General features: G+C 54.5%; 1 protein-coding gene and 1 long non-coding RNA gene across 12 annotated transcripts; one reads left to right on the top strand and one right to left on the bottom strand.

Annotated features, from left to right (window-relative positions):
- Positions 1-11,912: 11,912 nt before the first annotated feature.
- Positions 11,913-12,461, bottom strand: LOC140597771 (uncharacterized). The gene is made up of 2 exons (XR_011999699.1): positions 12,316-12,461; positions 11,913-12,167 (listed from the first exon to the last, which is right to left on the bottom strand). It is a non-coding gene; the product is annotated as an uncharacterized lncRNA (long non-coding RNA).
- A 2,804-nt stretch (positions 12,462-15,265) lies between these two features.
- PHOSPHO1 (phosphoethanolamine/phosphocholine phosphatase 1) lies at positions 15,266-22,480 on the top strand. 11 transcript variants are annotated; one of them, XM_072747429.1, is made up of 6 exons: positions 15,266-15,476; positions 15,950-16,050; positions 16,708-16,810; positions 18,935-19,045; positions 19,855-19,973; positions 20,667-22,480. In XM_072747429.1, exons 4-6 carry the CDS (start codon positions 19,001-19,003, stop codon positions 21,547-21,549), a joined length of 1,047 nt encoding a protein of 348 aa, XP_072603530.1. In that variant the 5' UTR covers positions 15,266-15,476; positions 15,950-16,050; positions 16,708-16,810; positions 18,935-19,000; the 3' UTR covers positions 21,550-22,480. The 11 variants fall into 11 exon arrangements, with proteins under 11 accessions (XP_072603530.1, XP_025851632.1, XP_072603533.1 ...); XM_072747432.1 differs by having other exon boundaries at positions 15,338-15,476; positions 18,917-19,045; positions 20,667-21,757; XM_072747431.1 differs by having other exon boundaries at positions 15,447-15,585; positions 20,667-21,757.
- The last annotated feature ends 3 nt before the right edge of the window (positions 22,481-22,483 follow it).

Below are 22,483 nucleotides of genomic sequence, written 5' to 3'. Positions count from 1 at the left end.
CAGTTTCTATAAAGCCTACAGCCCAGCTCCGGTGGGAGGCAGCAACTCCCCTCCGGGTGTCCTGGCCTATTTGTTGGTTTGTTTTGTTGCTTTAACACCTCAACCGTCACTGGCAGCTCGCTCAAGGGAAACATGCATGCATAGCTCAGAACTCACCAGCCCTCTCGCCCATCTTTTGCTACACCTGAAGGAGACGCTGGTTGGGTGAGCTGGTTGGGTGACTCCCCCCGCGCCTTCTCTCAAGATCGCTGGGTCACCCTGTCCTCCCAAAGGCCTCAGGAACTAGTTGCTGGCTTTCCCTCTGGTTCCGCTTCAATCTGCAGTGGGAATAAAGGAGGGTTATATTTGGGGTGTTGGGTGGTTGTTGTTTTTTACCTTGTGCTTGAATAACACTTTAAACACTTTCAATGTATTTTTCTAATAAACTACCATTGATTTATACATGTAGGCGGTTCAACAACACACGCATGTGGCACAAAATTCACAGGGGACAAGAGAGAAGATGGTGGGGGTAAGTCTTCCTGCCTCCCCCACCTTCGAGCCTTCCAAACCACCCCTCCTCCCCCAGAGGTAACTGCCCTTACTAGGGCCTTACATATCCTTCTAGAAATCATGCTTTTTAGGAATTTCTGTAAAAGCCATGTTTGGCAAGACATGGCGTACGGATTACCTGAGTCAGAATCACCAGAGTATCTGCTCCCAGGTCACAAACATTGAAATCAGAAAATACTGTTCTGAGGAACGAGTCAGCTACCATCCTGTGCTTGGAGAAATATTGCTATATGTTCCTCCTATTTCTAGATGAGGAGGCTGAGGCCAGACCTGGTCAAATAATGTCAGCCCTAGAGCCAGGGGTTTTTATCACTTTCAGCTACGTGGATGTTTTGCAGAATCCGTGTGCGTGAGTGTGTGTGTGTGTGTGTGTGTGTGTGAGTGTCCTTAGAAGGAAATCCTCTTCTAAAATGAAACCATCCAGGGAAACACACATGCAAAAGAAATAAAAACAGAGTTCCTTCCCCTGTTGGAGTGAGAGTGGGGCAGAGGGAACTCACGGAGCCTCTCCTGCCTTACAGCTGCCCCTGTGGTACACCCTGGGAACCCGGGGGTTGAAAGACAACAGTCCCATCTTGCAGGACATCCTAGAAGTGACAGGAACTTGGTATGCAGATGGTCAAATCCATCCAAGGAGAGAGAAGGGAATCAGCAAAGCCAGCACAGCTTTCAGCACAGGTGTGAGCCCCCCAATACCTACCCCCCGAACCCACTCCTCCTTCCTCCAGCCCCCCTCATGTCCCTCAAGCCCACAGGAGTGCTGCTAGACATAGAAGCTGCCTGGAGCCCCTGTGTCCCCAAGAAGAGAATTGGCCTGCTTTGAGCATCCACATCCTAATCAATTCAGGCATATTTATGGAGACCTCTGTGCTGCCCAGTGCAATAAACTCCACACAGTTAAAAACTCTGTCCCGCTTGCCTGTGCTCTAGTGTAGCCAGAGAGAGAAGACATAGAGGTGGTAAGGATATTAGGCAGGTGTGTGCTAGGGGAGAGTAGAGGCAGGTGGGCAGGCATGTAGATCATCCTTGAATTCTTGGATGGGGGAGGTGGGAAGGGGGGGCAGGGGGACTGGGGTGGCGGGGAGGGGAGAGGCAGAAAGAAGGCAGGAGCTGGGCAGGAACTCAGGAAACACTGCCTTCCAGGGGAAGCTCAGCCACTCTCCCTGGAGATGGGAGATGAGGTCAGAGTCGAAGAAACAGCATATCAAGACTTGAACCCTTAGCCCACCTTAATTAAACTAACTAGCTTGAGAGACTTGAGATAGAATTTAGGAAAATCGGGATGCCTAGGTGGCTCAACAGTTGGGTGTCTGCCTTTGGCTCAGTGTGTGATCCTGGGATCCTAGATCAGGATCATGTCTCATGTCTGGCTCCCTGCAGGGTGCCTTCTTCTCCCTCTGCCTGCGTCTCTGCCTCTCTCTGTGTGTCTCTCATGAATAAATAAATAAATCTTTAAAAAAAAAAGTATTTAGGAAAATCTTCACAGCACTGAACTTCCATCCTTCAAACCTGCTTCTCCCTAGACAATACCTCTATCCTTCCAGCACCCCCACCCCTACCCCAGCTCGCTCTACTTCCTGCACACACTGGCCTCCTGCTGCTTGTTTGTTTGTTTGTTTGTTTTTAATTTAAAGGTTTTATTTATTTATTCACACAGAGAGAGGCAGAGACACAGGCAGAGGGAGAAGCAGGCTCCCTCCGGGGACCCCGATGCAGGACTCGATCCCGGGACCCCAGGATCACAATCTGAGCCAAAGGCAGATGCTCAACCACTGAGCCACCCAGGTGCCCCCTACTGCTGGTTCCCTATGCAGGAAGGCTCTTCCCCAGCTGTCTGCACCGCTGGCTCCCTTGTTGTGCCTCACACCTCATCAGTGAGGCTTCCGACTGCCCTTAAGGATCACCCATCCCTCCCTCCCTCTCAGTACCCTTCCCTGCTCAGAGTTCCCCAGAACACACATCACCTTCTGGCATTCCATATATTGACCGCTTGGTTGCTCCTCCCATTAGATCTGAGCTGGGAAAGGGCAAAACTCTCTGTGCCCCCGGGGCCTGGAATAGGTCCAGATACACGATAGATATGCAATAAACACTCATGCATGAATGAATGACTGCACGAGGGACTGTCTTGGTAATTCTCCACAGTAAGCTCCCCAGGATAGTCCGGGTGCTCGTGTCAGCCAGGAGCTGTGATTCTGTGGACAGCGGTAGGAGCCAGCTACACCTGGTGCAATTTCACCAGGCCGGGAGCAGTCTAACTGCTCTGATTATAAACGTCACAGGGGGCATAGCTGCCAAGTTGAAGCAGCCCCACAGGGCAGATGTCAAGCTCCTATGGGGAGAGGGGAGGACCTGACCTTGGAAGGGGACCCCACAAAGCTGGGGGTGAGCAGGTGGATGGGAGCAGAGCTGCTCCCTGCATGGTGTGTGAGACAGAGACATGGAGCCAGGGAGAGAGAGAGAGAGAGAGAGAGAGAGAGAGAGAGAGAGAGAGAGAGAGAAAGCAGCCAGGCAAGAGGGGAGTGTTGGGTTGGCTGCCAGACAAGGTATCACCTCTTTTTCCAGGACTCAGTCCCCTTACTCTGCCCTTGGCTCCCCAGATGAATCAGCAAGTTCCAGTCTCAGGTTCATTGCAGCACTTCCCCTGGGGCAGACCGGAGGATCTTGCACAACAGTTAAGTAAGCCACCTGGGAAGACAGGAGGCTCAGAAAGCCAGCAGTAGCCTGGGAACAAGGGTCATCCACCCCAAACCTATGTCTCCCTATTGAGACACCCCGGCCCAGGAAACACTTGGTGCTGGGAACTTGGGGATGGGGGGAGGGGGCGCAGTCCTCAGTCTCAACTGAAAATCAGTGCCTTGGGTACACCAGTTGAAGAAATACAGTCTCAAGGCAGCAAATCCTCATCAATAAATAAACATATACATACATAAGGAAATAATTTTTAAAAAAATTGTAAATGCAGGTGTGCCTTGCTTTAAGCTACAACTCATAGGAAAACTGAATATCTACCAGGGATAAACAAAGGTGGTGATTCCTCATTTTATTTTATTTTTTTAAGTTTTTATTTATTTATGTAATTTCTACACCCAACATGGGGCCTGAACTAACCACCAACAGATCAAGAGTCACATGCTGGGACACCTGGGTGGCTCGACGGTTGAGCATCTGCCTTTGGCCCAGGGTATGATCCCAGGATGCTAGACTGAGTCCCACATCGGGCTCCTTGTGGGGATCCTGCTTCTCCATCTGCCTGTGTCTCTGCCTCTCTCTCTCTCTCTGTCTCTCATGAATAAATAAATAAAATCTTTAAAAAAAATCATTCTCAGAAAATTGACTTAAAAAAAAGAGTCACAAGCTTCTCAGATTGCACCAAACAGGCATCTCTGATTCATCATCTTGTTCTTTTTTTTTTTTTAAAGATTTTATTTATTTATTCATGATAGAGAGAGAGAGAGAGAGAGGGAGGCAGAGACACAGGCAGAGGGAGAAGCAGGCTCCATGCAGGGAGCCTGACGTGGGATTCGATCCCGGGTCTCCAGGATCGCGCCCTGGGCCAAAGGCAGGCGCCAAACTGCTGCGCCACCCAGGGATCCCTCATCTTATTCTTTTTTAATATTTTATTTATTCGATAGAAAGAGAGAGAATGAGCAGGGGGAGGGGCAGAGGGAGAAGAGGAAGCAGACTCCCTGCTGAGCAGGGAGCCGGATGCGGGGCTTGATCCCAGGACTCTGGGATCATGACCTGATCCAAAGGCAGATACTTAACCAACTGAGCCACCCAGGTGCCCCATGATTCCCCATTTTAAGGAGGATGTTCCAAGGGTGCCTGGGTAGCTCAGCAGGTTCAGTGTCCAACTTTTGACTTCAGTTCTGGGCATGATTTCAGGGTCATGAGATTGAGCCCTGCATTGGGCTACAAGCTCAGTGCAGCATCAGCTCCCATCTTAATTCCTCGCTCACTAGCTCTATGGGGCACGTACTTGACCTCCATGGGCCTCGGTGTCCTCATCTATAAAATGGGGCTTCTAACCCCTACGTCAGGGGGACCCGGGAGAGTGACCCGCGCCGGTGTCTGTCATGGCTCCGAGCAGGGCCTGCCTGGCTGCCGTGATGATCCCTGCCGTGCTTGTCCCTGTACAGGCTCTCTCCCACTTCTGGGAAATATCCGCAGAGGTGTGTGCCGGGGCGTCTCTTCCAGGGGCCCGCAAGATGGCAGCCCCTCCCTCAGCCCAGCCTTGTCCTCCCCTCAGCACCCTCGCCCCTTCCAGAAGGTGACCCGGGGCTGGTTCTCTCCCAACCCCCAGGGGCCACGGCCTGGCTCCACCTCACCGCCACTGGCCCGTTGGCCACCCCGCCTCTGCCCACAGGCTGGAGCCGGACTCGCCTGGAGGGCCGCCAGCACTTCCCTGGTAGGATGCCCTGCCGCTCCCTGCGGGCCCCTCTATTCTGGGAGCTGTAATTTAGAGCCTTCCCCGCCCCACTATCTGTGGCAGCAGTCGCTGCCCCACAGGCCCTGCCCACCCCCTCCCAGGCTGCCTTTTCATAAACAGCTCCCAGGCAGCCCTGTTATCTTGGGTTCCACAGCTCTGGGGAGGAGGCCCTGCCACCCTGAAGATACAAATAACCCCTCAATCCGGGGTGAAGCCGGCCCAGTGTGGACAGAGGCGGGATGGAGCCCTCACCCACGAGAGCCCAATATAGCAGCCCTCCGAACCTCACCCCGAAGTCTGCTGAGGTGAGGTGGGGATGCAGAAAACAGAAGAGCCTGCCATTAAGCTCCGCCAGCACTCTGAGAACTGGGTTGGCCTGGGCTGTGGTCTCCTCACAGGCCCCTGCTCAGCCACAGGGCCATGAAAAGAAGGAGGCGCAGTCAATAACAGCGACAAAAGTGATCTTTTCAGAAACACAGCCATGATTGTGTCGATCCCTAGCTCCAAACTTTCTGTGGCTCCCAGTGGCTCTTAGGGATGAAGCTCACTAGACCCTCCATCTTCTGTTCTTTCTACCACCTGTCTTGCCTCAGGACCTTTGCACAAGCTCTCTCCCTGCCTGGACACAGTTCTCCTCTTCCTCTAAATCCTACTCATCCTGCAGGTTTTGGCTTAGAAGTCACTTCTTGGGGCTCCTGGATGACTCAGTTGGTTAAGTGTCTGCCTTTGGCTCAGGTCATGATCCCAGGGTCTGGGATCAAGCCCTGTGTCAGGCTCCCGGCTCAGCGGGGAGTCTGCTTCTCCCTCTCCCTCTGCTTCTCCCCACTGTTCATACTATCTCTCTCTCTCTCTCTCTCTCTCAAATGAATGAATAAAACCTTAAAAAAAAAAGTTCCTTCTCATAGAACCTTCCCCCTGACATCAACACACATATATATTCCTCTCTGGTCCTCCCCTTGAACTAGGATGGGCGTCCCTCCCATATTTGCCAGAATCACCAGGCCCCTGCTGATGCATCTGGCTGTCTCACCAGAAGACTATAAGCTCTCCCAGAGCAGGAACTCTTGCTTATATCGTTTCTCCAGCAACAAGCCCAGTCCTGGCATACAGTAGGTTCACGAAAAATTTGTTGAAAGAAGGCATGAATTAACAAATGAATAATTCCTCTGCCCCCCCAGGATGAGTGGGTCTCTTAGAGAGGTATTTGCTACTTTGTGCCGAGAAAGCCTCATCTTCAGGTCCTGTCCCTCTGTCCTCTACATATAACTTCAGGCTTGCTGCACTGGGCTGCCCACCCTGATCTGGAAAATACGGTTGCTATGGCCATGGGCCCACTTGTGGGGAGTCTTGAGGGGCTCTGAGGATGTGCTATAGGACAAGGCAGGCATCCCTGGGGTGAGAAGGAAGAGGCCCCAGAAAGAAGCAGTCCGGAAGAGGCCCCAGAAAGAAGCAGTCCTTGGGCCATGGGTCCCTTATAAGCAACAAATCTGTTATCAAGGAGCAAGGCAGGGACGCCTGGGTGGCTCAGCAGCTGAGCATCTGCCTTTGGCTCACGGTGTGATCCTGGAGTCCGGGATGAGTCCCACATTGGGCTTCCCTGCAGGGAGCCTGCTTCTCCCTCTGCCTGTGTCTCTGTGTCTCTCATGAATGAATAAATAAAATCTTAAAAAAAAAAAAAAAAAGGAAGAAGAAGAAGCAAGGCAGGTGTGCATATCAAATGGGCAGCCTTGGGCATTTCTACTGTGGCACAGAGACACACTTTGGATTTTGCTTGCTCCAAAAAAGTAAATGGCAAAGAATAACCTACAATTACAGCAACAGGCTTGAGTTCGATGATTCTACCAATTAGCCCTGTGCATTATTGGGGGACCTTTGAAATTGGAGTATTTCTGCATCCAAATTGTATTTCCTCCATCATTTCTCTTGTCCTACAGTCTCACTTGGATTTGCCCCACATCATGCTACTTCCATCTCCTGAGAACATGAGACCCACTCCCAGGAATATAGCCATGGAGCCAAGGCCAAGGGCCCAAGCCTTCCAGGGAGAAAACGAGAACAGTGGGGACTCAGTATGCCACCTCTCCACTCTTGGGGGCCATAGGATGAGATGGCCAAAGACAGGCCTAGTGAGGACAGTCAATCTAGTGGCCAAATATACAAAGTCTGTGCTCTGCGTGGGTCACATGATCTAAACATGCTCCCACCTCAGGGCCTTTGCACGTGCTGTTCGTGCTGCCTGACGTTCTTTCCCCCTCAGATTTCTATAAGGCTCACTCCCTCAGATCTTTGCTTAACTGGCCCTTTGTCCGTCAGACTTTCCTTGGCCACCCTATTTAAATCAAAGCTTCCCCCCGCCCTCCCCGCCATTTCCCTGCTTTATTTGTCTTCATAGTGCTTCCTGCTATCTGACATGCTGGGCTCTTTCCCTCTCCCCCCACTCCCTTCCTTCCTTCCTTCCACTGTCTGCCTCCTTCAATAGAATGTGAGAACCATGGCAATTGTGTTTACAGAGTATCTCTTGTTCTCTCTTGCTGTGTAACCGATCACCCTAAAAACTCAGCAGCTTCAAACTGTGTTTATTATCTCCATGGTGTCCGTGAGCCAAGAGCCAAGAGCCTCAAGATTGTAGTCATCTCCTGACTGGGGCTGGAGGGTCTGTGCCCAAACTCACTCATGTGGTTGTTGACAGGCTCAGGCCTACACTGGCTGCTGGCCCGAGGCTTCAGTTCCCTGCCTTGTGAGCTGCCCACAGGATGGCAGCTGGGTGAGTGACCCCCAAAAGGGGGCAGGCAAGAGAGTGAGAGGGCACCCAAGACAAAGCTCAGTCTGTCATAACCCACACTGGGAGAGCTGTGCCTTTGCTTCTGCCCAAAGCCACGGGTCACTCAGAACAACGCTGGTACCGTGTGTGAGGGGTCTGCAGGAGGGTGTGGACACCAGGATGTGGGCATCCTCGGAGCCATCTTGGAGGCCAGCTACCAATCCTCCACACAACCCCGGCACATAGAAGATGCTCGAGAAATTATAGAAAGAAAGAATGAAGGTAGGAATGATTCCAGCAGAATGGGCTTCATACCCATGGGGACCTAAGAGCCCTGACCGCTGCCCCATCCCCGAAGGATCTTAAGCACATTCAGCTTTCCTCAAACCCCACCCCATGCCCACCTCCACCTCTCCCCAGCTGAGTGACCTGGGACAAGTTCCTCAACCCAGAGACCTCCTGTGGAGATATAAAAAGATGAGAAGGATGTTAACTAACTAGAATTTAAATACAAATTAAAAAAAATAAAAGATGAAGGGCACATGGGTGGCCCAGTTGCTTAAGCATCTGCCTTCAGCTCAGGTCATGATCTCAGGGTCCTGGGATCGAGCCCCACATTGGACTCCCTGATCTGTGGGGAGCCTGCTTCATCCTCTCCCTCTGCCGCCCACCCCTCATGCCCCACTCATGCTTTCTTGCTCTTGCTCGCTCTTTTTCTCTCTCTCAAATAAATAAATAAAATCTTAAAAAAAAAAAAAAGAGGAGGTAGGCATCACAGAGTCTGACACACACAGGGCCTCAGTAAATGTCGCCATTGTGGGAAGTACTGTGTGTTACTAATATTGGAGGGAAAAACCAAAGTATCTCCCTGGAGTCAGAACAGTTTTAGAGCTGGGGGTGTTGTGTGTGCGCGCATGTATGTGTTTCTATAGGGTTCTCTCCCCAGAGCAGTGGCTGAGAGCAGCTGTCCCAGGTCGGCGGTGCCTCGAATGACTCATGTGGTCCAGACACCAGGTTTATCACTTGGGCCAGAGATGATCACGTGTCGGGGCCTTAGTCACGCAAACAGTCAGGACAGATTGATGGCACATGGGCTCCTGTCCATTTATACTGAGCATGTATCACACCAGTGTTCTTAAACTGTTTGCAGAGAGGGGAGGGAAGGATAGGTGGTGTCACGGAACCTTTTGAAAGTTTACACGAAAAATGCACACGTATATGTAAACACAAAAAAGTATCCATAATAAGCTCAGGCCATTCACAGACGGACCCCTGCTTCACGACGCTAGCTCTGGACTGTGGCCTTCGTGAAGGCAAGACCAGAGCCCATGCTGCCTGAACAAATGAATGCCTGCACTCATGCATGGGTGAATGAATAAGAAAAGACCAAAAGCGTCAAATAAGGGCCCTAAAGGCCAGAATCTTGGCATCTTTGCTGGCTGGCAGCACATCTTCTCTGAGCATACAACTGCCTCAGAAAACCTGGCTGGGGACGCCTGGGTGGCTCAGTGGTTAAGTGTGTCTGCCTTCGGCCCAGGGCCTGATCTTGGGGACCCAGGATCAAGTCCCACATCAGGCTCCCTGCAGGGAGCCTGCTTCTCCCTCTGCCTGTGTCTCTGCCTCTCTCTGTGTCTCTCATGAATAAATAAATAAAATCTTGGGATCCCTGGGTGGCGCAGCGGTTTGGCGCCTGCCTTTGGCCCAGGGCGCGATCCTGGAGACCCGGGATCGAATCCCACATCAGGCTCCCGGTGCATGGAACCTGCTTCTCCCTCCGCCTGTGTCTCTGCCTCTCTCTCTCTCTGTGTGTGACAATCATAAATAAATAAAAATTAAAAATAAATAAATAAATAAATAAATAAATAAATAAATAAATAAAATCTTAAAAAAAAAAAAAAAAAGCCTGGCTGGTTTCAAAAGACCTGCATTCAGGTTTCGCCTTGGACTTGTCACCTGGCCTCTTTCAGCTTCATTTTCCTCATCAGGAAAAGAATGTGCATTACAGACAGTGTTTTGTAAACTACGAAGCCTACTGAAAACACAAGGGACTCTGATTTTGAGGGTGTCCTATTCTGAAGGTGCATCCTGTCCAGCTCCCATCAGCACAGACCTGCCTTGGGGATAGAAGGTTCCTCTGTGGGGCTGTTTGCTCAGGGGAAGCTGTAAAAACACCTTGAGCTGCCTGCCCTTCTTTGTTAGCATACCCCCAGTCAGACAGCTCAGGTTAAGCCTGGAAGCCTGCTGTGCTGTCATTCCAGGCCTCAGGCCACACCCCACACAAGTAGCCTAGATTGAGAGGCTTACAATAATTCAGGCAACAAATGCTTTTTGAGCAGCTACTCCAGATCAAGGCTTGAGCTAGGTGCTGGGGACACCATGGTTCCTATACTCACCGAGCTGACAGTCTGATGGGTACAGATATTACTCAATCAGCTAGAAGCCCAGGGTGCTGTGGAGGTGTGTAAGAAGAAAGGGAGGGTAGGGTGTCTGGGCAGCTCAAGTTTCCTTTTAGAAGTGACAGATGGATGAGCATAACCCTGAACTCAGTGGGAAACCATGGATGTGGTGGGAAGTACTCTGGAAAGAGGCTACAGCAAGTGCAAAGGGCCTGTGGTAGCACATTTGAAAGCCAGAAAGAAGGCTGTTACACACTGTGAGTGGAAGAGGGATGCAAGAAGTAACCAGGGACACGAGGCAGGCAGAGGCAAAATCACTTTGTTCTCTTTAAGGTGACATTTGCAAAAAATGGAGGAAATGGAGTGGCAGATTTTAAGTCTCTGAAAGCCATTACACAGGAGGGTACCTTGGAAGACAAATGAGAGGAAATATTCCAGCAAGTGGGATTTGAGTCAGATCTCAAGGACTTCTTTGAGTCCCCAAAGGTGACCCCAGGGCAGGGAGGAGGTGACTTTCTGGACTTTCTCCACCAACTGCTGTGTCTGCCAGGCAATAGAAAGGATGTCTGCACATTTACTTCTCTCATTCCCTCTCTCTCTCTCTTTTTTTTTTAAGATTTTATTTATTTAAGAAATAGCAAGAGAGAATGAGAGAGTATGAGCGGGGGGGGGGGCGGGGGGGAGCGGGGGGGGGTGGATAGAGGCAGACTCCCCACTGAGCAGGGAGCCCAGTGCAGGGCTTGATCCCAGGACCCTGGAATCATGAGCGCAGCCTAAGGCAGACTGAACTAACTGAGCCACCCAGGCGCCCCTGCACCTCGTCTTTACCTGGTTCTCTCTGCCACATGACTCCCCATCCTTGCGGTTTACTGGAGGGGGACAGTGGACAGCTCTGTCTGGGTGAGTCTGTTGTGGGAGATGGGCTGGACTGGGGAAGGCAGGGAGGAAAAGATGCAGGGTGGGGAGAAAGTGGTTCTGGAGTGTCTCCAGGCTGGTCAGGGGGTGTAGAGGAAGAGGAGAGTGGAAGCCAGCAGCAGGCAGGACCAGAAGTTAGGGTGGGACAAGGAAGGAGAGTGGTCAGGATGGAGCATCTTGGCTGGAGGGGAACCCGACCCCTGAATTATGAGTCTCCTCCTTATCCCAGAGGTATCCCAGGTCCCAGCTGCTTTACCCGCTGAAGTCCAAGACAGAATTGCCCTGGTAGTCACAGGTACAGCAGATCTGCCCGCTGTTCGCTGTTCTCGGACACAGTTCTGGGAAGGCCCGTTCCCTTATCTGCGTCTCCTCTCTAGACTGGAAGTTCCCTGAGGGCAGGATCTGTGTCTTCTTCAAGATCTCATCTCCCAGCACCTGACACAGTTAATAGCTGTCGAATGAAAGAAAGTGCAAAGGAATACCGCATTGCAGGGCTGCCCAGGAGAGCAGGAGACTGTCCACAGCTACCGACGGGACACAGCTCTGAAAATCTGAACCTCCACCTATGTTATTGCCAGATTCTTCCAAGCACCAGGGTCGGGGTGGGGCAGCCAAGTCCTATCCACAGAGAAGGGCAACTCAAAACTCTGGAAACTTCTGAGGCCGGCCACGTGATATTCTGGTTAAAAATGAAACTCTGCTGCTGACTGCCTGGATTCAAATCTTGCTTCTGCCACTCCCAAGCTCTGGGACCTTGAACAAATTACATACATACTCTGTGCCTCCTTTTTCTCATCTGTAAAATGGAGGAACTAAGAGATCATACGGCTGATGTGAGAATGAAGAGAGTTGAGCCTTTATTTTTTTTTTAAGATTTTATTTATTTATTCATGAGAGACACAGAGAGAGAGAGAGGTAGAGACACAGGCAGAGGGAGAAGCAGGCTCCATCCAGGGAGCCCGATAGGGAACTCGATCCCAGGACTCCAGTATCACGCCCTGGGCCAAAGGCAGGCGCTAAACCACTGAGCCACCCAGGGATCCCCCGAGTTGAGCCTTTAGAACACTGCTTGGCACACAGTGAGCACTCCATCGACACTAGCGGCTGTTGTCTAGGAAGGAGAGGAGAGACTTGAAAGGGGATTTATTCAGCTCTGGTCCCTACGCCCCAGCACAAGGCCTTAGACCCAGAGCAATGACAATAGAACTTGTAGAACTGCCCGAACGGGGCAGTCCCCGTGGCGTCTTGCGCCAACCCACCTGTGTGGTCAACAGGTCCCTGAAGCCTCCTACAGAGAAGTCGTGACCCAAACATCTGGGCGGATCACCACTTGCTACACAGCGTCCTTGGGCAAGGCACTTTCTTAATGTCCCCACGCTTCTGCTTTTTCATTGGTATGAGAATACTAAAAAAAGAAAAAGAATACTAATACCATCTGCCAGGGTTGTTGTGGGGACTATGGACCAGATAGAAAATCGTCCTTCCCCAGGTGGAGTGTAGGGAGGAAGAAGGCCATCTGCCCCTCCTGCTTCAGCCTTGCACCCCCCACCCCCCACCAGGCCTGAGAGCCAGAGCCCCTAGTCCCAATTCCTGGCCTCCCCGGCTCTACACCAAAACCTTCACACCCTCTTTGTCAAGGCCAGCTTGAGAGCCCCATTCCTGGCCACCTGAATCAGGCTTCACTGGAGACTCCTGTCTCTGTCACCTCAGATGACCCCATAAGCTCTCTGCCAGAATGACTGCCTGGAGTTCTAAGGTGAACCCCACAGGAAGAGAGGAAGTTCTGCAGCTGAGTGCTGAGCAGAGGCCTCACCCTGCTGGGGGCCAGGAGGAGGTGGGGGGTCGGATTCCCCTTCCCTTCCTGTCCCTGTCTTTAGACATGTGGCTGATCACTCATCTTGTCCAACTGTCCAACTGTGTTCATTGGCACAACAAGAGGGGAAAGTTTAAGAGAGGTAGGATTAGGGACACCTAGGTGGCTTAGCAGTTGAGCATCTACACCTTTGGCTCAGAACGTGATCCTGGAGTCCCGGGATCGAGTCCCACATCGGGCTTCCTGCGTGGAGCCTGCTTCTCCTCTGTCTGTATCTCTGCCTCTCTGTGTGTCTCTCATGAATAAATAAATAAAATATTTTAAAAAAGAGAGATAGATAGAGAGAGGTAGGATTGTGTCCTGAAACAGTGTAGGGGGACCTGGGAGTTTCTAGATTTATTCCACAAAGGCACTTTGCACAAATATCCCGGTGAGCTTTGGTCCTCCCATGGCTGGAAGGCAAGAGGTGGATAGTAAGAACTGGCTTAGGCCGCCACAGAAAGTTACCTGCCCACCCCAGCCCCATTAGTGAATTTGGAAATAGCTGAAAGGATGTTAATCACCAGGATCTTGATTTGAATCTAGTGCCTCCTTGGGGACAAGGATGTCCCCAGGGATGACCTTGGACAACTCATCTGGTCTTTCTGAGCCTCAGTTTCCTTGTAGGAGAATGGGGATAACCCTGGAGTGCCCTGCTAGGTGAAATGAGGAGACACAGGGCACTAGGTTGAGCCAAACACAGCAGGCAACGTGCTTCACCACAACGAACATCTAAGGCCTACAGTGTGCCACAGTCTCTGTGCTGGGGGCCATGGGGTACACCACTCCATAAGACAAATGTGGTCCCTGACCCCTACTGCTGACAGGAGAGAAGGGGTAGCAGACACCGAACGAAGGGCATGGTGTGGGGTAAAGGCGAAGGCAACCAGGCTGGGAGCCCAGCTCTACCATTCACCTGCTGGGTGATCCTGGGCAAGCTCAACTGCTTGTGCCTTGATTGCCCAACAGCAAGAGACGCCACGTTTCATAGAGTGGTGCGGATTATCTTTACTGACACGTGAGAGTATACTGACAGCATTTACCACGTGCTTTGGTAGCACACAAGTGATCGGTGTAATAAAAGGAGCTTCAGAAAAAAAAAAAGGAGCTTCAGGATGTGTGACAGAGGTCGGGCTCACCCGGCAAACAGGGCAGGTGTGTTCCCGAGGAGGGAAGTCCCCAGGAAACATCACGTAAACGCTGTGAAGCATTCATTCTCCTTTGTACATGTGGAAACAGCACACACCTGTCCTGTTCTTTTTTTTTTTTTTTCTTTTTTCACCTGTCCTGTTCTTTAAGGGACCCCTAGGCCCTGCACAGAATTCCTTGCGGACCGCAGTTCCCTGTCTGGTTTTCAGCGCCAAGGGCTCCCAGATCATAGAGGGCCTTTCCACCCACTGGCTCTCTTGGAAGAGCGGGGCACGGGGAGATTTTGACCCAGGCCTGAGGGCGTCTAGGCTCTGCATCCGCAGCTCCTTTGTGACCCCATGGGCCAGGTGTGCCTAGGTTTGAACTCCAGGCAAATAACTGCCCCTTTGTGAATGAATATTCAACCATAAGTGCAGAGACCTAGTACCCTAGTGCCTGGTTCATAATAGGTTCTCGGTATATACAACTTTCCGCTCTCCGCTGTCGTCGAAGCATAAGCTTCTCCTCAACCCCTCAACCATGGGAGGGAGGGAGGGCAGATGGAGCTTGCGGTGGCCGCGGCTGGGCTGCTGGGGCGGGCGGGACGCAGGGGAGGGTGGCTCGGCACCAACTCTTAACCAAGCACAAGAGAAAGTGGGTTTTTTATTTACATCACTTGCAAAAGGCAAACAACTGGGTCCTTAAATCACTGCTCACGGGGCAGGGGAGTGGGCGAGCCCCTTTCTCGGCGCTCCCCTGTCACCTGTAAGGGAGGAAGGGTCCCAGGAGTGCCGCGACTCGGCGCGCAGGGCAGAGCTAGGCGCACGTGCGAGACGACGCGGTTCCCCGGCTGGGCCGACCGGCGCCTACCGCTCCGCGGAGGAGCGAAGAGGAGAATGGGGGCTGGCGGCAGGGGTGCATTTCTGCAAATCTCGGGGCTCGGCGCCCCGGAGGCACAGCCCCGACACTTCTGGGCGTGTAGGCAGGGACTCCGGCGGAGCCCCGCAGCCGCTCCAGCGAGGGTGCCCCCCACGCTGCTCCCGAGGGAGGCGCTCCACATCCCCTGTCCTCCCCTCTCCCCCCTGCGCGCCTCTCCACCTGCGCGGGCGCTCCGCGAGCCTGCGGGGCAGCCTGAAGGCGTGGCCCGCAGGCGGCCCGCCCCTTTGATGTGCGCCGGCGCCGCTGTGATTGGACAGTCGCTTGTGACGTGCGGGGACTGCGGTGGGCCCGGGTGCTGCGGCAGCCGCAGCGCCAGCCGCGGCTCGGGCTCCGGCTCCCGGGCATTTAAAGGGGACGCGGCGGCGGCCCGGGGGGATGGGGGGCAGGTGGAGGGGGCGGCCCAGACGCACATCATCCACGGGCCCTCGGGACTGGAGGGACTCGTGAGCCGGAGCCCAGAAATCCGGGGGTGGATAAGACACCGCGTCCCCTCCAATTCCCGTAAGCACCCCTTGCCCCATCCTGCGCCCAAATACCTCCGCTAGCCCCACTCCCCCACTCTTTACACTCCAAACTAAGCCGGGACAGACCTGCCGCCGCCGCTCCCCACGTGAGTCCTGGGCTTCCCGAGGCAGGGCGGGCTGGGGTCCCCGCGAGGGGTGGGGGCTGTGTGGAGTTCGAGGGCGCTCCTTCACGTGTGTCAGTGGGGGAGTCCCCTGGAGCGAGGACAGGAGTCCTCCTTTCTCCCACCCAGGAACGCGGTGCCCAGAGAGCCCTCTATCCCCGACTCGGACAAAGCGAAGGCATCAGTGCCCCCTTGCTCCCCGCCACCCACCGGTCCCCTGGGCTCCCCGAGCTGCGCGCCGCCCCCCCTGCCCCGCATTGGAGCGAAGCACCCGCCAGCTGGGGGTGTGCCAGAATGCCTGCTTTCCAGCCACCTCTAAAAATATCTCTCCCCCCCACTCCACCGGCAGCTGCCACCTCCCTGTCCACTGAGGATCCCCTTCCAGCTCATCCACCCAGGCAGGGCGAGCCCGGAGGGGACTCCTAATCCCAGCATCTTCACGGACACCAGGTCTGCAGGTCCTCGCGGCCAGCTAGCTACTCAGAGCCCAAGAGGGTCTCCAGGGCAAGAGGGGGAGCTCTGGCTGCAACTTTGCCTAGAGGCACCCGGGGACTCCTGAGTTCTAATCCCGCATCTGATTTTGTGCCCCCTCCCCCCCACCGGGATGTTAGCTTTACCTCCCTTCGCCTCTGTTTTTCCTATTTGCTGCTGGTGGTGGTGAGAAGGAAGAAACCATGGTGAAGTTGGGAATACCGTCCTGGGGAGGGAGAAAACTTCAGCTTAGTTGTGGGATCGGGTTCCTAGTGATTGCTACAAGAAGACCTGGTCTTGGGCAGGGGGATTATAACTGTGGTATCTACAAGTCCTGGTTCTCCATCCCCCACCCCTATCCTGAACATTTCCTGGGGAAAACTGCCCTAGAACTGTCCAGTGGGCTCCATTCCCCTCATTAAGGGGGGGGGGGGGGGGACTACAAACTGTTTCCCCTCCCCAGTCCCCATTCCTACAAATGTCTTCTGAAAACATTTTTTAAAAGGCGGGCGGAAACAAGGAGGAATCCAGTGATCTGATGTGGAATCGGGGAGGTGGGCACCGCATTTAGGTGGGACTAGAATATGGACTCCCTGCCACCCCAAAGAAACCCCTTTTCTCCTCTCTCTGCTCTAGCCATCTATCTGGAGAAGCTCAGAGATCCTGTCCCCCTTTTCTCCAAGGGACTCTTTTTTGTGACCACAAAAGGATTTGGTCACTTAGGACAAAGCTGCCAGAGGTGAGTAACCTTTCTGAACATCATGAAAACCACATGCCAATGTGGCCTGGGAACTGTGGGGTAAGGGTGGTGTGGCAGCACAGCCTTCTGTTCCTGGGGGAAGAAACTCAGGATGCCTGGCTTTCTGCTCTGGGGATTAAAAGAAACAAAGGGCAATTCACTAAACGATGAATGTGGAACTGATGTCCCTAAATATTGTTAGTTAAAAAAAATGTATGTCTTCTGCTCTAATGAATGATAATTTTTGCACATGATTGAAAATCAGTATAACATTCCACTTCAATTTTAAAAAGGAAAAAAAGAAACAAGGGCAAAACAAGGAGACCCTTTTCTGTGGGATGAAAGTTGGTCTCTGGGTGGCTGCTTGAAGAGCCTGTGTATCTACCTCCCGCTCTCTTCTCCCCAAGCCCGGTTCATTGTCTGTTTGGGCCCCTGCTTGCTTTTACCACAGAAGTGGGATCCCCTGACCTTTCTCCTCAAACTTGCTGGGCCCCAGGGGGTGGGGAGGGTGGGGATGGGCTGGACATATGATATCAGACAGGATCCTGGAAGTTTGGAACTCCCTCCAGATAGGGCCTGGGGGACAGCCCTCCCATTCTCCAGAACATGCCATTCCAGCATCCCCATGCTCTCCCATCTACTCTTTGATTCCTCCCCTGGCCCCCTCCTATTTTTGCCCCCACCCTCCCCCATGTGCCCCATTCAGCTCTGGCAATCTTTCCCAATTCCTAGATTAGATTAAGAGTTCTTACGGGAAAGGCTGAGACCCGCATCCATCCCTATCCAAAGGGCTTAAAGCATATCTGGTTAGGGAGTAGGGAGGGGTGAGGTAGCTCCAGGTGATAGAACCTCTCCTTCTGACCTATGCCCTATTCCTGGGATGTCCCAATCTGTCTCAGGGCCACAGCTTCTTCCTGATGTTCTGGGATGGTCTGGGGAGAGTGTCACCTTGACAAAGTCAGGGGTTTCCAGTATCATCCACTGTCACCACCAGAGGGCAGCAACCAGCCAGAACTTTGCTCCTTTCCCGGTCTAGTCTCCGGTTCTCAATATCTTTCCAGATCTGTCCCAGAGGCTTCTATTTTTTTTTTTTTTTTTTAATTTTTTTTTATTTATTTATGATAGTCACACAGAGAGAGAGAGAGAGGCAGAGACACAGGCAGAGGGAGAAGCAGGCTCCATGCACCGGGAGCCCGACGTGGGATTCGATCCCGGGTCTCCAGGATCGCGCCCTGGGCCAAAGGCAGGCGCCAAACCGCTGCGCCACCCAGGGATCCCCAGAGGCTTCTATTCTCTCATTCAACCACAAGATGAGAGGGGAGGAATGGGACGTGGGGAGGCCCTGGGAGCTGTAGGAGGTATCCTTTGTAGCTGAGTTGGTGAAGTCCCCACGGAGCCAAACCCTGTGCCCAAAGTCACACAGCAAAGCCACACAGAAATTTCAAACTGACTCCTGGCAGATTGCCAGCCTCTGAAAGCACCAGGGAGGCCAGTCCCAGATCATTGGTTATGCTCAGGGGTCCTGGCCCGCCGCTGTGGTACAATGAGCCTGGTCATCTGCCCCTTCCCTTTTAAGGGCAGAGAGTATACAAGGCTGTAGCCAGATGTTCATGAATCAGGCTCCCTGGGGAAACAAGCACACAGCCTCAGGCAAGTTAACCTCTCTGGGCCCTTCTCACCTGCTGAACTCATGGGACTGCACTGAGCAATGGGGAGAACATGAGTGCCGGTGACGGGTAAACCATGATGTGCCATACACAAGAAAGGTGCAAGGATCATACTGGAGAAAATTAAAGCACTGGTCTCAGACCCTAAGTTCCAGTCTTCAGACCTGTCTTTGGCACCACTCACAGTGGTGACCTTTGAGTAAGTTGGCTAACCTCTCTGGGTCTCCAGTTAATATCACTTGTAACCTCTCAAAGATCACAGGGGATTGGTAGGAGGATACCAAATGAGGGCTTTGTGGTCTGTGAGCCCTGTATTTGAGGGATTTTTATTGAGCCCCTGGGAGTGGGAGTGGTTGGTTCCCGGGGGCTCAGCAGACAGGACACAACCAGGTGGCCATTGGTGGTAGAAACAAAGCTAGCCTCTGGCCCTCTCCAACAGACCTTGTGTGGTTGTCAGGAGCTCTGGACAACGGCTGGAGGCCAACAGAATCCCTAAGGTGGTGCCCAGGGTGATGCACTGACAATGAGCGGGTGTTTTCCAGTTGCTGGCCTCCGATGCCTGTCTAGGGTAAGTGGGTCCCTCCAGGGGTCTCTTAGGCTGAGGCCTCAGTCCCCTTCCCATGATTAGGTGGAAGGAGCCCTATCCAGCCCCTTTTAGGCCTACCCTCATCTCTACCACTAATCCCTGGAAGCTTCCATCCCAGGCATGGGGTCCTGATGCTTTACATTCTCAACTTAAGGGATCTTGGTCCACTGAGACTCCCAGAAAGATGTTGGTGAGACCAGAGGGTGACTCTAGGCCGAGCTCAGGAAAACAGTTCTAGTACTGGAGGCAGAGAGCTGGGTCCACATCCCGGCTCTGAAATTAAATTAGGAGCTTGGACTCTGTTTCACAAGGTGTACCAGGCCATAAACACCACAGGACTATCAAGGGGCGAGTCAGGATGAAGCCAGGAGGAGAGTGCTTGGGTCTGGACTGATTAAGGTGGGAGGCCAGGAGGGAGAAAGGCAGTGTGGATATCCAGAAGCTGTACCTGGTTTGCTCTCTGCCCCTCGGCCATGCACAGCAGCCAGCAGGCAACAGTGGCAGAGACAGGCTACTGGGGGTTTCTGCGGTCCCCAAGTGCTTTGCCTTTGCACCTCACACTTGCACTGCTGTCCCCCACCCTCTCCCTTGTCCTCTGTAGGTGAGACTCTGGCCCCAGGGCTCCACCTCCTGGAGCCACCCTTCCCAGCCCCACTCTGTCTCAGGCTTCCCTAGCATGACGGCCTCCTCCCGGCCTTCTCCTTCCCCACCCTGTATCCACTCCCTGCTCCTTCCCCCTCTGCCTTTTCAGCCACCGCTGCTCTCTTTCCTCTCCCCTACCTATCTCCCAGGTATGTCGTGGCCTGGTGCGGGAAGCTCCTACCTCCCCAAGCCCCACTGCTTCTGCTGCCCGCTTACTTCGGACTCTGGCAGAAACCCCACCCGCTGACGTGTACCTCCCAGGGAATTGGCAAGTGATTAGTGATGAGCTGTTAGAACAGGGCCCAAAAACCTCCCTGGAGAAGCAGTGTCCCATCCTTGGACCCCTGCCAGGTGGGGTCCATGGGGCTGGAAGCAGCTCCCAGAGAGCCCTCCTGGGTTAACCCACCAACCTGGTTATTCCAAGAGCTTAGAATCCAGTCCTCTGGCCAATGCAGAGGCCCAGCCCTTAGCCACCAGCCAGGCCACAGGACCTAGCATTCACAGTCGCATGCCTCGGGCGATACCAGCAAGTGTTGCCTGGAGCCTGGCTCCTTACTGTCCACAGTCCCATCAGCTGGGCATGGCCCAAAAAGGGAATGAGGAGGCTGCTGCAGTTGGGTGAATGCCTGGTTTCCGTGGTCTTCGTTTCTTAGGGAAGAAGGGGGTGGAGAGGACGCCACACCGACAACAGGGGTCACTGGAAGTCTCCAGAACGGCCTCATCCATAAACCTCCCCCAAAGGGGTGCTCTTCCCCTCCTCTAAGCTGACCCCGTTAGGCCCCAATGGCCCCAGACAAGAGTAGCAGAGACAGGTGCCAAGGAAGCCCTTCTGGGTTAAACCCCAGCTCAGTTCACCGAGAGGGGCGAGCGGGGAGGGCGGGGAAGGCGGGGGCGGGGGCGGCGGCGGGGGCGGCGGCGGCGGGTCCTCCGCCCACCTTAACCTGCCTCGGGTCCTCCTCAGGTCTTGGACGAGCCAGCGCCTCTGGCCGTGGCCCGCTAACCAGCCTCTCCCCGGCCGGCTCGCGCCGCGCCCCCTCTCGCTTGCTCCCTCCTCCTCCTCCTGCTCCTCTCCCCCCCGCTCCCAGGACGGCGGGATGGCCGCGCAGGGCGCGCCGCGCTTCCTCCTGACCTTCGACTTTGACGAGACCATCGTGGACGAGAACAGCGACGACTCGATCGTGCGCGCCGCGCCGGGCCAGCGGCTGCCCGAGAGCCTGCGGGCCACCTACCGCGAGGGCTTCTACAACGAGTACATGCAGCGCGTCTTCCAGTACCTGGGCGAGCAGGGCGTGCGGCCGCGGGACCTGCGCGCCATCTACGAGGCCATCCCCCTGTCGCCGGGCATGAGCGACCTGCTGCAGTTCGTGGCCAAGCAGGGCTCCTGCTTCGAGGTCATCCTCATCTCGGATGCCAACACCTTCGGCGTGGAGAGCGCGCTGCGCGCCGCCGGCCACCACGGCCTGTTCCGCCGCATCCTCAGCAACCCGTCGGGGCCCGACGCGCGGGGGCTGCTGGCGCTGCGGCCCTTCCACACGCACAGCTGCGCACGCTGCCCCGCCAACATGTGCAAGCACAAGGTGCTCAGCGACTACCTGCGCGAGCGGGCTCACGACGGCGTGCACTTCGAGCGCCTTTTCTACGTGGGCGACGGCGCCAACGACTTCTGCCCCATGGGGCTGCTGGCGGGCGGCGACGTGGCCTTCCCGCGCCGGGGCTACCCCATGCACCGCCTTATCCAGGAGGCGCAGAAGGCCGAGCCCAGCTCCTTCCGCGCCAGCGTGGTGCCCTGGGAAACCGCCACCGACGTGCGCCTCCATCTGCAACAGGTGCTGAAGACGTGCTGAGGATGGTGGCCTGCAGGGGGCGCCCGGGCGCAGGAGGGGGACGCGTGGGGGGGGGGTGGGGGCGAACGGGAAAGACAAACCTAGTTTTACGACTCCCTTTTTCCCTTTCGCTTCGGTATGTCCCTCTGGGAGTTTCGGGAATTTTTCCGGGATCTGCCATGGGGGGGGGAGGGCTGGGGGAGGGGAGTTCGGAGCCGTCCCTATCTATGCAGTTAACCCAGCTCGGCTGCCTCCCCCCAGTTCCACGGCAACGTTAAAATCTGGAGCCTGGCTCCCCCGAGGTGGTGCGCATACCTGGGAAGGCAGCGGTGTTTCCAAAATCCGTGTCCTCCCAAGTGGGAGGAAAGGGTTCCCTGGCAGGGGAGAGAAGAACATCTTCCGCGGCTTTAACTGCTGCCTTGAGCCGCGGAACCTCCCCTCCCCCAGTCTTCCGTTAAGGGGACTCCCGTCCCGAAAGCCTCCCGGCTGCCCCGGAGTCCCAGCCGAGAGAAGTGAAGCTCTCCACCGACTGCCTCAGGCCTAGATCTTGCTTCATCTACCATGCCCTTCCCCCCACCCAGCCACTACACCCTTTTTCCTCCAGCCTCCCTTCCCGCGCCCCACCCCCACCCCTACCCCCGCCAGCATTCCCCAAAGGAAAAAAAGCCAGAGGGTACAGTCGCCTCCTGGTGGTGGAACGAGGTAGCACTGTTCGGCGCGGGTCCGTCCAGCCTGGGACCTCGCAGCGCGCGACCGTGGCTCCTCTCACCCCAGCCTCGTCTATGCAGCAAGAGACCAGGGACTTTACCAAAGTCGCCCCGCGGGCTGGGCCCTCTGCGCCCCCCCTCCCGTATGGAACAGAAAGCCATGATGTTTTAAAGCAGAGCCAGCGAAAGCCAAGCCCCTCCTCCCTCTTTGGTGTTTTAGAGCTATAAAGGAGGTGAAGGGGGAAGAG

This window comes from Vulpes vulpes, chromosome 2, assembly GCF_048418805.1.
Source record: "Vulpes vulpes isolate BD-2025 chromosome 2, VulVul3, whole genome shotgun sequence".
In the NCBI taxonomy this organism is placed as follows: Eukaryota; Metazoa; Chordata; class Mammalia; order Carnivora; family Canidae; genus Vulpes; species Vulpes vulpes.
This window is presented reverse-complemented; position numbering and strand designations above follow the sequence as displayed.

Bases quoted from the DNA above. Each gene is read 5' to 3' on its own strand.
- PHOSPHO1 (XM_072747429.1), top strand. From the start codon at position 19,001: ATGAGCGGGTGTTTTCCAGTTGCTGGCCTCCGATGCCTGTCTAGG. The intron at 19,046-19,854 runs GTAAGTGGGTCC...CCTATCTCCCAG, and splicing joins GCCTCCGATGCCTGTCTAGG to GTATGTCGTGGCCTGGTGCG. The intron at 19,974-20,666 runs GCAAGTGATTAG...GGTCCTCCTCAG, and splicing joins GTGTACCTCCCAGGGAATTG to GTCTTGGACGAGCCAGCGCC.